The sequence below is a fragment of the Dermacentor variabilis genome, chromosome 7 (assembly GCF_050947875.1).
Source record: "Dermacentor variabilis isolate Ectoservices chromosome 7, ASM5094787v1, whole genome shotgun sequence".
NCBI lineage: Eukaryota > Metazoa > Arthropoda > Arachnida > Ixodida > Ixodidae > Dermacentor > Dermacentor variabilis.
The window spans coordinates 143,398,134-143,411,196 of NC_134574.1; the positions used below are offsets into that span (position 1 = coordinate 143,398,134).

The window sequence follows — 13,063 nt, forward strand, 5'->3', positions numbered from 1 at the left end:
AAACACCTGGCGATGAGTGTTGCGGCGACGACGATCGGGCCAAAATGTCTGCCGCCCTGCCGCAGTCGCGCCGGCAAAACCACGTGTCGCAGGCGAAACGCAACAATAGACTAAGGCTGTGTGTGGTTTGTCCGTAGATACTCAACGGGCGAGAGGCGATAAAATGTGTGGTTGCGAGTCTGTAAAGTGCTTATATACTGTATGCCAGTCTATATATGGAGAGCCTTCGCCTAGAAGTGTCAGGATTAATGTGATGACAATCTGGGGGCCGGGCATAGACTAGGCCTTGCGATTTGTTCTGTAGATAGTCTATGTACGAGTCGATAAGTGTGGTGAGGCTGTGAGTCCGTAGGCTGCCTATAGACCAGTTTCTTGAGAGCGTTCGCCTGGAAGTTTGAGGACTTCTGTCGTGGCCTCTAACGACCGTGCACATCGAATCCGGCCTATTGGACTTGTCTGTAGATGGTCTATAGGAAAGAGTCAACAAAAAAGTATGTTTGTGAGTTTGCAGAGTGATTATACAGTCAAACCTCAATATAACGAACCTCAATTTAACGATATTCACGATGTAGTGAACTGTCGGACCGTCTGTTGGGCTAGTAGGTTTAACATTGTAAATTCCAAATACGAACGTGTATGTGTATTTCTTGCGCTTTATTTCTAATTAACAAACTGTATTAATTGCCAATCACAGTTGCATTGAAAACTTTTTTTTCGCGATTTAATGAAGTAATCTCGTGACATGGTTTCGATTTAACGAAGTTTTCAGCCATTTCAAGCATTTATATTCACCGGTCGACTGAGAGCATTCACCTTATCCAGTCAGGGCTTCTGAGATGTCCTTGATACGACTGCACATGCGAGGCTGCAGGATTTGTGCGTGGATAGTTTGTAGGCAAGAGTCTGTGGAAAGTGTAAACCTATAAGCGGTGCTTCCAAAAATGTAGGCATTTCTTGAGGGTGAAATTAACCTGTACAAATAATGGTGGGCTATCATGAAGGATAGTTAAATTATTGAGTTAACATAGTTCTTATTTCATTTGCCCACATACCTACCTGCCTACTACATACATGCACACATATAATACCCACATATACGTAATCGTACAACGAGCGCCCCATGTATGCATGGGAACCCTCTTGAGCGCAGTCCTGGGCAATGCAAGCACATTTCATGACTTGCAAGTCTACAGACTGTCTATGTAATTATCTATAGGGATCATTACTGACAATAATTGTCAATAAGAGTGCAAGGCCATAAGCGTGTCATAGTCTGTAAATCGGCTACAGGGATTCTCAATAAGTTTTATAGGCAGTAGTCACTAAAAAGCGTAAGATTGTAACCTTATAAGCTGTTCATAGACCATCTTATCTCGATAGTTTATAGAAGGTGTATATAGTTTAGTCAAGTGTCATAGACTTTTGCTGGACTGTCTAAGTTAATTTTATGAGCGGCAGCTGTGGCTGCCAGACTCATCGACGAGGGACTTGACTCCGCCGCTCCAGCGTCTCCTAACCAGACGTTTTAATTGCGTAAATGATTCGGATGTTTGTTTTTTTTCCCTCCAGCCTGTTAGTTGGCAGTTCGGACGTGTGTTTCTGCAGTAGCGGGATTCGATCTTTCAACGCGGTATCGCGGGGACGGAGCAGGTGATTGCCATCATTCTATCGCTGCGTGTTGATCGGCGTCGCAAAATGGCGCGCCGATCCGACGCGCCTTCATAAAATCTTTCACATAGCGTGCAGGACCTGCGAAGTCGGTGACACCGACCGCGTCGTTCGCTGCAACCTGCTGCGCTGCGCTCCTCCGTCTCACTTGTAGCCGACGTTGTTGCAGTTGGTGACGTCACCTCAAGCAGCCGGCAACAAAGACTGCGGTTTCATCACAGGCGGCCCGGGAAATTAAAAAAACAAAAAACAAGCGCGTAACAAAAGTTGTCGAGAAAGAAAAGAAGAAATGACAAAACCGGCCATCGCTGTAGCTGCACCGACTGTCGAAACGACGTGAATATAGGAGGTCTCGCTTGTTTGCTCGCCTCATGCGAGCCAAGAGGAGAAGTGGAGGAAAAGAAAAAAAAGACATATTGGAGCGTCGCGAGTCGAAAAAACAAAACAACGAAAAAAAGGCCATCGGTCGAAAACGCACCTGCGGCAAGTGAGCGAGCTAGCTAGCTAGAACGCCTGCTTCTTCTATGCCTGCCCGACGAAAAAAAAAAAAAATATCGCAAATGTATGCGCATTTTAGAGTCGGCAACTGCGCAGACAGCCGAGCGTGATGTAGCCTTGTTTCTCTGGTTCGTTTTTGTATTTTTTGTTTTCTCGGTTTCCTTTATGCCTGGTTCGCTTCGAGATCCGGGGATTGTGGAAGTTGGGCCGTTGGTAGAGAGGTGGGGGGGGCTACGGTGAATGGGGGGGGGGGCAAGTGTGGGTAGTTGGGGAGGTGGCGGTAGTGTTCTGCGGCGGTGTCTCTCCCGCGGGATGTTTATTCGTAAGGTGTGAACTGGCTTGCCTGCGTGGTCGCGCGTTTCGCGCCTTCTCCTGGAGGGGGGGGCCTGTTAGGCGGGAACGGCTGTCGTCTCATATCCGCGACTTAGCATATTATCTCGGCCTTCTTCGGCTGCTCGGCCTGCCGGAAGATTCTGTGGCCCCCAGACAGCTGTCGCTGCGTCAGGTGTTTGCTATATTTCCAGAGCGCGTTTCCCTGGGATGCCCGCGCTATCATGCGTGGCGTGCGCGGATGAGAGGTACGGACGTGTGTGGACGTTACGCCGAGTTCGTCTGGCGAAAACTTAAATACCGTGGTGCTGGAGGTCCTCTTAGATGCGTGCCGCCGATTACTCGCCCCCTCGCAAGAATCGCGGGTGATATTCAGTTGCATACCAACGTAAGTGCGACTGAATGCAACGAGAAGTCAACAGAAAGACATCAGATTTTCTCTGACTGCTTTTTTGTTGTTGTTGTTGTTCTAAGGGAATTAGTGCATTCAGGGCTGTAGTAGCGAATCGAGGGCAGTGATGTGCATTTGGGCTGGTAACTGTGCGTCTAGCCCTCGTGAAAAAATGAGTTCATGCACTCTGTGTATCGTCTATAACCGACTTCTCGGCGACCACTCACCGTAGCCTTCTTGCGGACGTCTTGTCTCCGCTTTATGGAGTTATCCACGCAGTTTGCGGATGAAAGTTGTCAACGAGTCTAGTTTTCGTTCTTACACCGTTGCTCGCGTGCTCCCGAACGGGTTGTGTGCAGAAGGGTTGTAGACGCTGGCAAACAGTGTAGGGCCGCGTAACTCCGCTATATATGGTCAATCTTTACAGACACGCAGAAGCCCGCGCGCACCACACATACACTAACTCACACACACAATCTTACATACATACATACATACATACATACATACATACATACATACATACATACATACATACATACATACATACATACATACATACATACATACATACATACATACATACATACATACATACATACATACATACATACATACATGCACTCACGTCGTCTGTTCACAACTGGGGTGTTCTCAAAATGGCGGCTACCGCGAGGACGAGGCCTGACACCGCGGATTGCTCGCCCTGTGACAGCAACGTGCATGTATGATATGCAACTCGCGTTTCGCGCCAGTGTATATTTAAATGGCGCAGACGTATAGTAACGTACATGCCCCCCCCCCCCACGACGGGTCGGTCGGCGGCGCCTATAATGGCATGCGCAGTGCACTGGGGCGGGCGAAAAAAAGCATTCTTCATCGCAAGCGACGCGCACGCCTCGTGGCGCGGCCGTCCATTGTGCGTGCGTGCGGTAGGAACGAAGCCGTGGCGACGGCTCGGCTCGTCGCGATATGCAAATGAGATGCGTTCCCCAAAGCGTGTCCGATTCGCCGCGAGCTTTCGGAGGTGACAAGTGCGGTCCGGTGCGCGCGCTCGCCCATCAACCCGGCGTCGTTATTATCATCATTGTTGGTGATTGCATTTATACGGTCGCGCCTCTGAAAGCGTGCGAGGTGCTTTGTTGGCGCGCGAGCGCCTTTTCTTTTTGTTGTCTCGTGAGGCGTGAATGCCGCGTCGGTGCAGTCTCTTGTGTTTCGAGCTGTCCGATTTTCGGAAGAAGAAAAAGAAAAATCGAGGTAAGGTGTTGTTGTAAAGGTGGCGATCAATACTGTTATACGGGGTGCCCCGACGTAACTTGAGCCGAACATTAAAACAAGTATGCAAATGCCACGTACCCGTAGCTGGACAGAACCTAGGTATGCTGTTGTTTGCCGTCGCTTGGAGATGTTCAGATTATATTTCTTGCATTCCGCCTAATGACATAATTAGGCTTAATTAATCAACTTACCAGATAATGTAGTTAGACAATAAGTTTTAACCAGAAAACTGCAGGGAAAGATGAAAAACTCCCGATGCAGCTTTTCTGTTCCTTCAATACGTGCTGCATAACTGTTTTTCTAAGCATGAAGGACGCCCGCGAATGCACACAAAGTGCCTCGAGTGGCTGCAGTCTCTCGGCAATTTCTGCCTGGCGGCTTTAGCCTCTCATAGACTTTCGTCTGTCCATACATAAGCTTCAATTAATAAAGCCAATGTGACAAGTCTGTGCAAAATCAAAGTGGGCTACAAGGCAACTATATGTACATACACAATTTATATACTGGTGCAAATTCACGCAAGGCCCTGCGCAGAGCAGACGCCGGGCAGCTGTGACACCTCGTGATTAAGGAAAAGGTTTATAGGTCACTGTATAGCTTTCCAAGTTGTTTACAGTGTTTGGGATCGCACCGCTGGTACGATCTGTTGGGAACTCGGCGCTGACGCCCGTGGTTGTACCTGGGTCGCAAGCCCCAAGGGTAGCGTTGGCCTGGCGGCCTGGGGTACAACTGGAAGCATCCGAAGGTCCCGGCAAAGCATGAGTCGACTGGTAACAACGAAACAACTTGTTTATTTTAACATCGCAAAGAGTTGGCGGTCAGGTTTGACCGAAGTAGAGAGACGGGAGAGCACTTTACTCAACAGAAGAAATCGGAGCCCTCCTTTTGGCGTCCGGGGGCAGCTGTTTTTATACTCTCGCAGTTGAGGGCAAGAAGGAACCCCTCAAAAGACGAGCACGTGAATGTACAATGGGCTAATGGTGACGCACACTGTCGTAGCGCTGCCGTAGCACCATGTCGAGCACGATCTCGTAGCACCCTGTCGTAGCGCTGCCGTAGCACCATGTCGAGCACGATCTCGTAGCACCCTGTCGTAGCGCTGCCGGTCGGGCACAATGACTGTAATGAGAGGATGATCCCTGCTTTCGCATCGCCTGGTTCGGGCACAATGACTGGAATGAGAGGGTGATCCTTTGCGGTCGCATCGCCGCAGTCGCGCCTGGAAACACCTGCCGAAGAGCGTTGCGGCGACGACGATCGGGCCAAAATGTCTGCCGCCCCGCCGCAGTCGCGCCGGCAAAACCACGTGTCGCAGGCGAAACGCAACAACAGTTAACATACGACCACAAAATTTGAATGGAGGACGCTTAAGCTGCGCCTTTAACAGTGGAACGCGACAGCGTTCAAAGACCCCTTACTGCCTTTCGTGCTTCCCGGCAACTGTAGCTTATGTAACCGTAACGTTTACCTGGAAACGCTTACTGCGACCGCTATGCACAAAGGCGAGCTTTCTGGTAGAAACGCGGTCTCTTGCGTGGGTCGATCTCCTGTTATTGTTTCGCGCTTTTAACATTTCGCTCTAAGAGCTAACATGAAGGACATGCGCTGCCGGTGATCTTTTTTTTCCCCCGTTACATTTGTTTGTGGACTGCCGTTCTCAAAATTCCGAGGAATAACTTTGTAAAGAATGGAAAGACAAACGTGTGAGCAACTTTGGTGGTAGCGAAGTGGTTGGGTGTGCGCGGTTCGGAATTTGATTCCCGAGGCGACGTCCAACGCCGATGCGGGATGCCGGATTTTCTGTGACACGGGCTCTGTAACGCTACCGCCTTAATATAGTATAGTATAGTATAATATAGTATAGTATATAATATAGCGCATTATTTCGCGTTCTCTTCTCACATATACAGCCGACATCCATGTCAAAAAAAAAAAAAAAAAGGACTGCGCTAATAGCAATGACGTAGCGAACAGAACGCAATGTCTCTGTTTGTTTGTTCTCTTGTGATATTTTTTTTAAAAACACGAATCGACTCGATTATTTCACACTCCCACGAATCGACTCGATTATTTCACTCTTCCACGAATCGAATCGAATATTCCACTCTTCTTCTTCTTAACCGGCATCTGCAGTGCGAAGGGTTCGCCAACGCATCCGCTGCAATGCGAGGAGCATTCACGCCTCGAACAGCCTTTACAGAGGCAACCAGGCGCGTCTATCAAACTCAACCTTGCCTTAGCTAACTACTCCTCCGTTTGAAAATTCATCAATCGACCGCACCAACGCGCTCGACGCGCGATGTTCCAGAAGACTGACGACGTGTATTTATTCACGTTTGACAGCCTCGTCTTGTGTCTCTCAAGGTCTCGCAGGCTTCCCTTGCTTGAAGAAGAACGGTTTGTGCGTTTTACTTTGTTGTTGTTGTCGTCGTTGTTCTTGTATTTCTTCTAATTTCACGAGCTTTACGTTAGAACTCCGAGAAAACGAAACGGTTTGGCGTATAATCTGTTACAACATGGGCTACCTGGAGTAGTATCTCATACAAATTTTTTGACGAGGTGTGTCTGTGTCAGCGCACGCCTCGACAACTTCCTTTTGTCGAAACTTTGGCTCCCGACACATGCATTCCTTGATCGACCATTGGTGACCACTTCAAGTAGCCATCTCCCGCTAAATATTTCCTTAGTGTGAACTAATACTTGCAGCCAAAGGCTCTGTTATATCGTTTTTCATTGCTATTGCACCTTGTTGCGCTACAGCTGAGAGAATACTTGTACGTTGTCTTCAAACAAGGCAAAAAAAAGTTCAAAAGAACAGAGCGGTTTGAAGTGCTCAATACTGGTTGAAAAGGGAATCTCTCCGCAGCCAAACGTTTCGACAAAGTGACTAGTTCCCGTCCTGGCAACGACGTGTCCGCTTGTAGAACTGTCAATTGGCTCCAGCGACATTCCTTATTTGGCCACACTCTGTTGTAGCTCGTGTAGTTTGAATAAAACACAACAACAACAAAGTGGTGCTAACAGAATTTTTTTTTCTTTATCGAAGTGGCCCTCGTAGACTAAACGTGTGCGATCTCCTTTTTTTTCCCTCCTTCTCAATGGTTTCAGACATCCACTGTTTCCCCTGCTGGCACTGATCTTCGAGAAATGCGAGCTGGCCACCTGCACACCCAGGGAGCCGGGCATCGCCGGCGGGGACGTGTGTTCCTCCGAATCCTTCAACGAGGACATCGCGGTGTTCGCCAAGCAGGTACGCCTCGTCTCCGTGTCCTTAAGCCCGTCTCCGTGTCCTTAAGCCCGTCTCCGCGTCGCCTAAACCCGTCTGCGTGTCCCTTAAACCTGCCTGCATGTCCCTTAAACCCAGAAGGGTTTGGGTGTGAGCTAGTTGGTATGGATCATTCATATTTAAAACAGCGCAAAAAAGAAAAAAAGAAACACGGACAAGGCAGGACACAGGAAACGCTCGTCCTGTCTCCTCCCTTGTCCGTGTTTTTTTGGCGCTGTTTGAAATATGAATGACCCTTAAACCCGTTTGCGTGTCCCTTAAACCCGTCTCAGCGTCCTTAAACCCGTCTCAGCGTCCTTAAACCCTTCCCCGCGTGCCTTAAACCCGTATGCGTGTCCTTAAACCGGCACCACCAGGTCGGCACGACCGCAACGACACCTGGCGATGCTCACCCGTATTATGGTGTAACAGGACGCGAAACAAATTGAAGTAAAACCGGCACAGCTACGGCACAGGAAAGGAGCGGAAAGAGACGCTGTCCTCTTCCTGTCCTGTACTTGTTCCGGTCTTCAACTTCAAGTTTTGCGTTCTGTATAATCACACCGTAATAAGTATTAATCAGCTAGCGCAGCAACAACTAACAAAAAAAAGTCACCTAGTTGTGGTTCTGGTTGATGTTCTGTGCACTTTTTTTCTTATTATTGACTTATTGACTCTTGCGATCGGGTTCGTATAAGTGCACGCGCAGTTAAATGTATTCGACCCGCGATGTAATTCCCTCTTAGCCCCGTTCCACAGCTAGGAAAAAATTCAACGTGTTCACCTTTATTTGAGGCTGCTACAGCGAGTGCAAAACAAAACGGTGAAATGTTTCGCAGGTTAGCACTTATTTAGCACAGTAACTAATTAACCAATAATAGGTTTGTTGAACAATGCGCAACCGAAAATCTCTCCGGCACATCCTCCCCCCCCCCCCCCCCCCACCCGAGAAAAAAAAAAGAACGCTGCTATGGGGCTGCGCGTCAAGTTACCCCGAGCTTAAAATTCTGAGGTGTCAAAACTCGGTATAACGTATATCTGATACGATGAGCATTACAGGACTAATGGCGGGTGTAAACTCCCTTTAACGCGCATTTTGACTCCATTTCAAGAAGCGTTCTCGTACTCTCCTCTTGGACTGTGTGTTAAGCATTACCACGGATGAGTTGAACCTTCGCGTGCCTGCAGAGTCGACTGATTCCATAGTTGTAGTGCGCGAATTCACGGGAATAGAGTTGTGTGGAATAAGCGCTCACTCCCACAGCACATAAAAGTGCTTTCTCTGTTATATATATATATTTTTATTAGGGGACATTGAGGCTTGATTAGAGCAGTTATTGCATGGCGCTTGAGGGATATAATCTGCGGGCCCATCAAACGAGTTCAATGGCCAAAGTTAATCGATGAATTTGCAAGAATCGCTTCTAAGCAGAGCGTGCGCAAGCACGTAGTTTATGCTATATCATTTTGTTTTATTCGTACCTTTCGCGTTCAGAAAGCGGAAGGAGCGCCTGCCTTCGTTGATGGAACGTTTGTATTCCTTAAGACAGCGTAGGGAAATAAATTTTGCGGCTGTCACTCCGAAAGCCGTCACAAAAACGTCTTTACATGGCATCTGGTTGGAGACGTGTAGTATGATAAATGCGTGTCAGGGGGGGACGTTGCCTTTTTGCCGATCCCGTCGCAGCCAGACCCCGTCAATGGACGCGTGTTGAACGCGTCGAATAGGACAGTCGGTTGGTATTTGTCTCCCTGACAAGTCGGCTTGAGTGTATTGCGCCGTCTCTTTTAAGAGAAGTTTGTTACAGTTCCACGTCGTACGTCTTCTTTTCGACGCCGTGTGTAGGGCTGACTCTCGAAGCATTTCTTTTGTTCAGACGCGAATGTGTTACTGTCTCGGCCATTTGCATTTTTGCCGTACGCTCTTTCCTCACTGGGCATGCCAGTTTCTTAAGTTTCATAGCAGCTCTCGCGTCTCCGACACGAAAGCTTTTGTTTAACCTATGTGACGTTCTGCGTGTTAGTACTATTGTGAGTAGAATGTCAACTGACGTATAAAGCACATTAGGGAAATTGTACCTCGGAGCGAGCTTCGAGATATGTATTCAGAGAATGTGAAACGCTGCAATTATACCGCATTAGGCAATCACCGTGCTGAATTGAGTCACCGTTGTGTAAATTAAAAGAAGAAAAAAGAAAAAAAAATGTATTCAAGTGGTGAGTGGAGATGTTGTCGGCTTGCAAGTGTTCGTGAACATTTACCGCGGAATAGAAGTCAGAATGGGAGAGAATATCGCGCAAGTCGTGACGTCACAGTCGTCATTGATTCTGTGGTTGTGGCGCTAACTTAAGTGTGGAGAGTTGCTTCTTCGTTTTCTCCGCCCTTGAGTGATGTTCTGTTGTTGAGGACAATGATTATTTACTAGTTTTCTATTTACCAGTTTAAAGTGACCTATTGGTTATCTGTGCCCCCACAAAAGAAGCTTAAACAGTCTGTAGAAAGTCTGTAGACATACCCCGAGAGAGAGAGAGAGAGATAGAAAGAGGAAAGGCAGGGAGGTTAACCAGATGGGCAGATAGGGTTTGCTACCCTACGCTGGGGAGAGAGGGGAGGGGGAGGTAGAGTGATAGCAAAGTAGAGATAAAGAAAGGAAGGGGCATAGACGTGTAATCACAGCCGGTCACTGTGATCGGTCACGGCTTTCTATCGGCCACAATGTAGGATCAAAAGAAATAAACTTGTTCAAAGCTTTTGTTCGTACAAGAAGCACATGGGCTTTATGTTAGCAAAAGACGGCAAGTATCCAAGAATGCGAAGTGGTCTACAAGACGTCTATGGACTGTCGAAATGCACTTTTGTGAGGGCGATGTCACCTTGGGGAGTGGAGCCTGCCCGTCTTTGTCATCATTTTTGGGGATTGCAGTTGCTGCCATTGCTATGTTGTTGTGTGTGCCGTGCTGTGCACGTTGTTTGCATGTCTTCACAGAGTTGCATCTCTCTCTCTTTTCATGCCCATCTCTCTCTATCTATCTTTCCTCCTTTCTCCACTATCTCTCTCCCTCCGCTTTTTTTCCCTATCTTCCCATTCTTCTGCATTACAGATAATGACCGAATATCCTCAATACACTTCAAATGAGGAGTTAGACTCTCTTGTAAGTACCATTTTTCATTGACCGTGTTCTTAACCGACGAAAACCCCTCTCCCCCATGATCCCTTCCCCCCTTATCCCACCCACAATTATCTCTCTCGCTTTTCTGCCACCGCCAACATTTTTTTAAAACCAAATGTGACTTCTGCTGCCATCTCTCGTCGATGCTGCGTACGTCACATTGCGCTTCCGTGTGGTTATTTTCCTTTTTTTTTTTGCTCGCATTTCTTTGTTTCTTCGTTATTTTTGGCTGCGTGAACGTTCTGCTACGTGCTTTTTCTGCTGACGCATCTGCCCTCGGTCTCCAAATTGGCTGCGACTGTTCGTCTTACTTATCTGGTGTTTGCTTGCTCGAAAAATGATATGCAATTTCAAACCAAACTGTCTGTTACTGTTCATTTGTGGTCTCTACGTCCTGCTAACCTGTCGACTTTCTTCATCCGAATACCGCTACAAATGGCTGCATCCCAAACGTCGGCACACTGGCGTGTTCAAACCTTTCTCGTATATTTTTTTTGTTTTTTTGACGACTGCCTCCGCTGAATTTCCTTCCGACTTCCTCTGTCCCGGCATGCACTGCTCCCCTATGCTCCCTAACCTGCAACGTGTTTTCCTGCATCTCCCTGATTTAATTTTTTCCTGAAATCTCGCACGACCCCCTGCCTACGCCCTTTCCCAATTCCGTCCTCTGTGCACTTTTCTTTTTTTTTTTTTGCTTCGTCTCTTTCTCTTTCTTCCACCGAACAACCCCTCCCCCACCCGTCCCGCCCCTCTCCCCCATCCCCTTTGTTTTCTTGTTTGTCTTTCAGACGAGGCAAGACAAACAATATTACCTTCCCAACCCTGAGTTAGACAGCCTCGTAAGTATCTCCTGGAGACCACCCCTATTATTCCCGCCCTTCCCTACCCAGAATGACGAGTTTTTTTTTTTTTTCTAACCATGCTGTACATATAACCTTGTCTGGATGGTTTGAAATGTGCGAGATGCCGGAAACCCTGATCAGCAGGACCGAAATTACGAAACTTCATCGCACCTCGCTGGTGTTAGCGGTGAGGTGTTGCAGACGAGTATAGCTTAACTTGTGGCGTATCATCGTTAAGCTGTGCTAGCAGAATACTGATTGGAGCGTAAGCTTCCCATGACAAGTGTCCGGTGGTAATGGACTGGAAACATGCTTTTTTTTTTTTCACTACATCTTTCTCTTCTTTTTTTTTCTTTTTTGAAGAGACAGAAGGAGAGCCGATAACGCCAGGTTGCCAAAAATTAATCCTAGAGTGCCGTCCAACTAGGGCGTACCTCCTAAAAAGAAGTTGGGGGTTTTTGGAACGTTAAGTCCCAGAAATTGTTTTTGTAGCGTCTTTCTTAACCGACCCTTTTAATAGTAAGTTTTCGCAGCTTACTATAACACTTTCTGTGTGCGATTTAGGTGAACACTGCCGCGTCACCAGAGGTCACCGTCAGCGTTTTCGCTTTGCCTTCCGCGCACCCTGGCATGGCTGGTGTACGATAGCTGGGACACGCGTGCATTTAGGTAGAACTCTAGCTACGACGGGAGTGGTCATTCAACCCCGCTGTTTTCCAGTAAACGGCACGATGTTGTGTGCTCAGCTGCACATACATCGACTCAGACAGTTTTGACGCGGATACTATACTGCCCGTTGCCGCACTGTATGTAGGGCGCACGTTACAGGACCGCTAAAACTCTCCATTGGTCGGTGTTTCGCCCGTTGACCAACCATGATGACGAAGGTGTAGTCGCCAGGGACAATTCGATCACTGGATGATAACACATCCTTTCGCGTACGGTCCGCATGCAGTTTTTTTCTTGAGACGAGGTTATCATTTTTTTTTTCCATGTGTTGTTCTAAAATCTGCCAGCTTCTCGTGCCTTCTTGTTCCGTCTTTGCAACGCGAGAGCGCGTTAAATAGAAGGGCGTGTTTGTGATAGCTGACGAAAGACCACGCCGTTCCGAAAAAACAAAAAGAAGAAATTGCCGCTACGAACTTTCCGAGAATGTTTTCGAATATCCAGTGTCTATTGAGGTTATGCGCAAAGGCTGCGATGAAAAAAAAAGTGCAAGTATGGAGCGTCATGCCAATTTCGGAGCACTGTTTTGCTTGCCGGCAAGCATGAGAGCACGTGTTATATTAATTTATTTATTACACATACCTACATTGCCCCTAAAAATTCCCTATAGAGGCGTGGAGGGTGTCATTGGCATCCTGAAAACTAGTAACACAAGCAACAGCAATAAGCATCACGTAGGCATTACGCTGTCGCAGACACTGAGGACGTACGCGTTATTTGCAAGGAATGGAGGGCTTAAAACGACAAGTTGAGTACAATCGGCGCATTGACAAGCAGTTAATGTGCTTATAATCTTCAACAACATGTAAGGAAGACCTTCGAACGAGTGCATGAAGCCACTTGTAAGCTTCTCGCAGTCTTCAATTGTTCAAAAAAAAAAAAGAAAGGGAACAT

The 13,063-nt window shown here is 47.5% G+C and overlaps 1 protein-coding gene across 4 annotated transcripts in view; it reads left to right on the plus strand.

The window, feature by feature from the left end:
• The window catches only part of hth (Meis homeobox homothorax), a 404,490-nt gene that overhangs the window by 63,806 nt on the left and 327,621 nt on the right, over nucleotides 1-13,063 (plus strand). For 2 of the 4 annotated variants that reach the window (XM_075699492.1, XM_075699494.1), the window contains exons 3-4: nucleotides 7,274-7,415; nucleotides 11,390-11,440. In XM_075699492.1, the coding sequence (XP_075555607.1) occupies nucleotides 7,274-7,415; nucleotides 11,390-11,440 (193 nt within the window). Of the gene's footprint in view, nucleotides 1-7,273; nucleotides 7,416-10,532; nucleotides 10,584-11,389; nucleotides 11,441-13,063 lie in introns of all 4 variants that reach the window. The other 2 variants (XM_075699491.1, XM_075699493.1) reach the window with 1 other exon arrangement.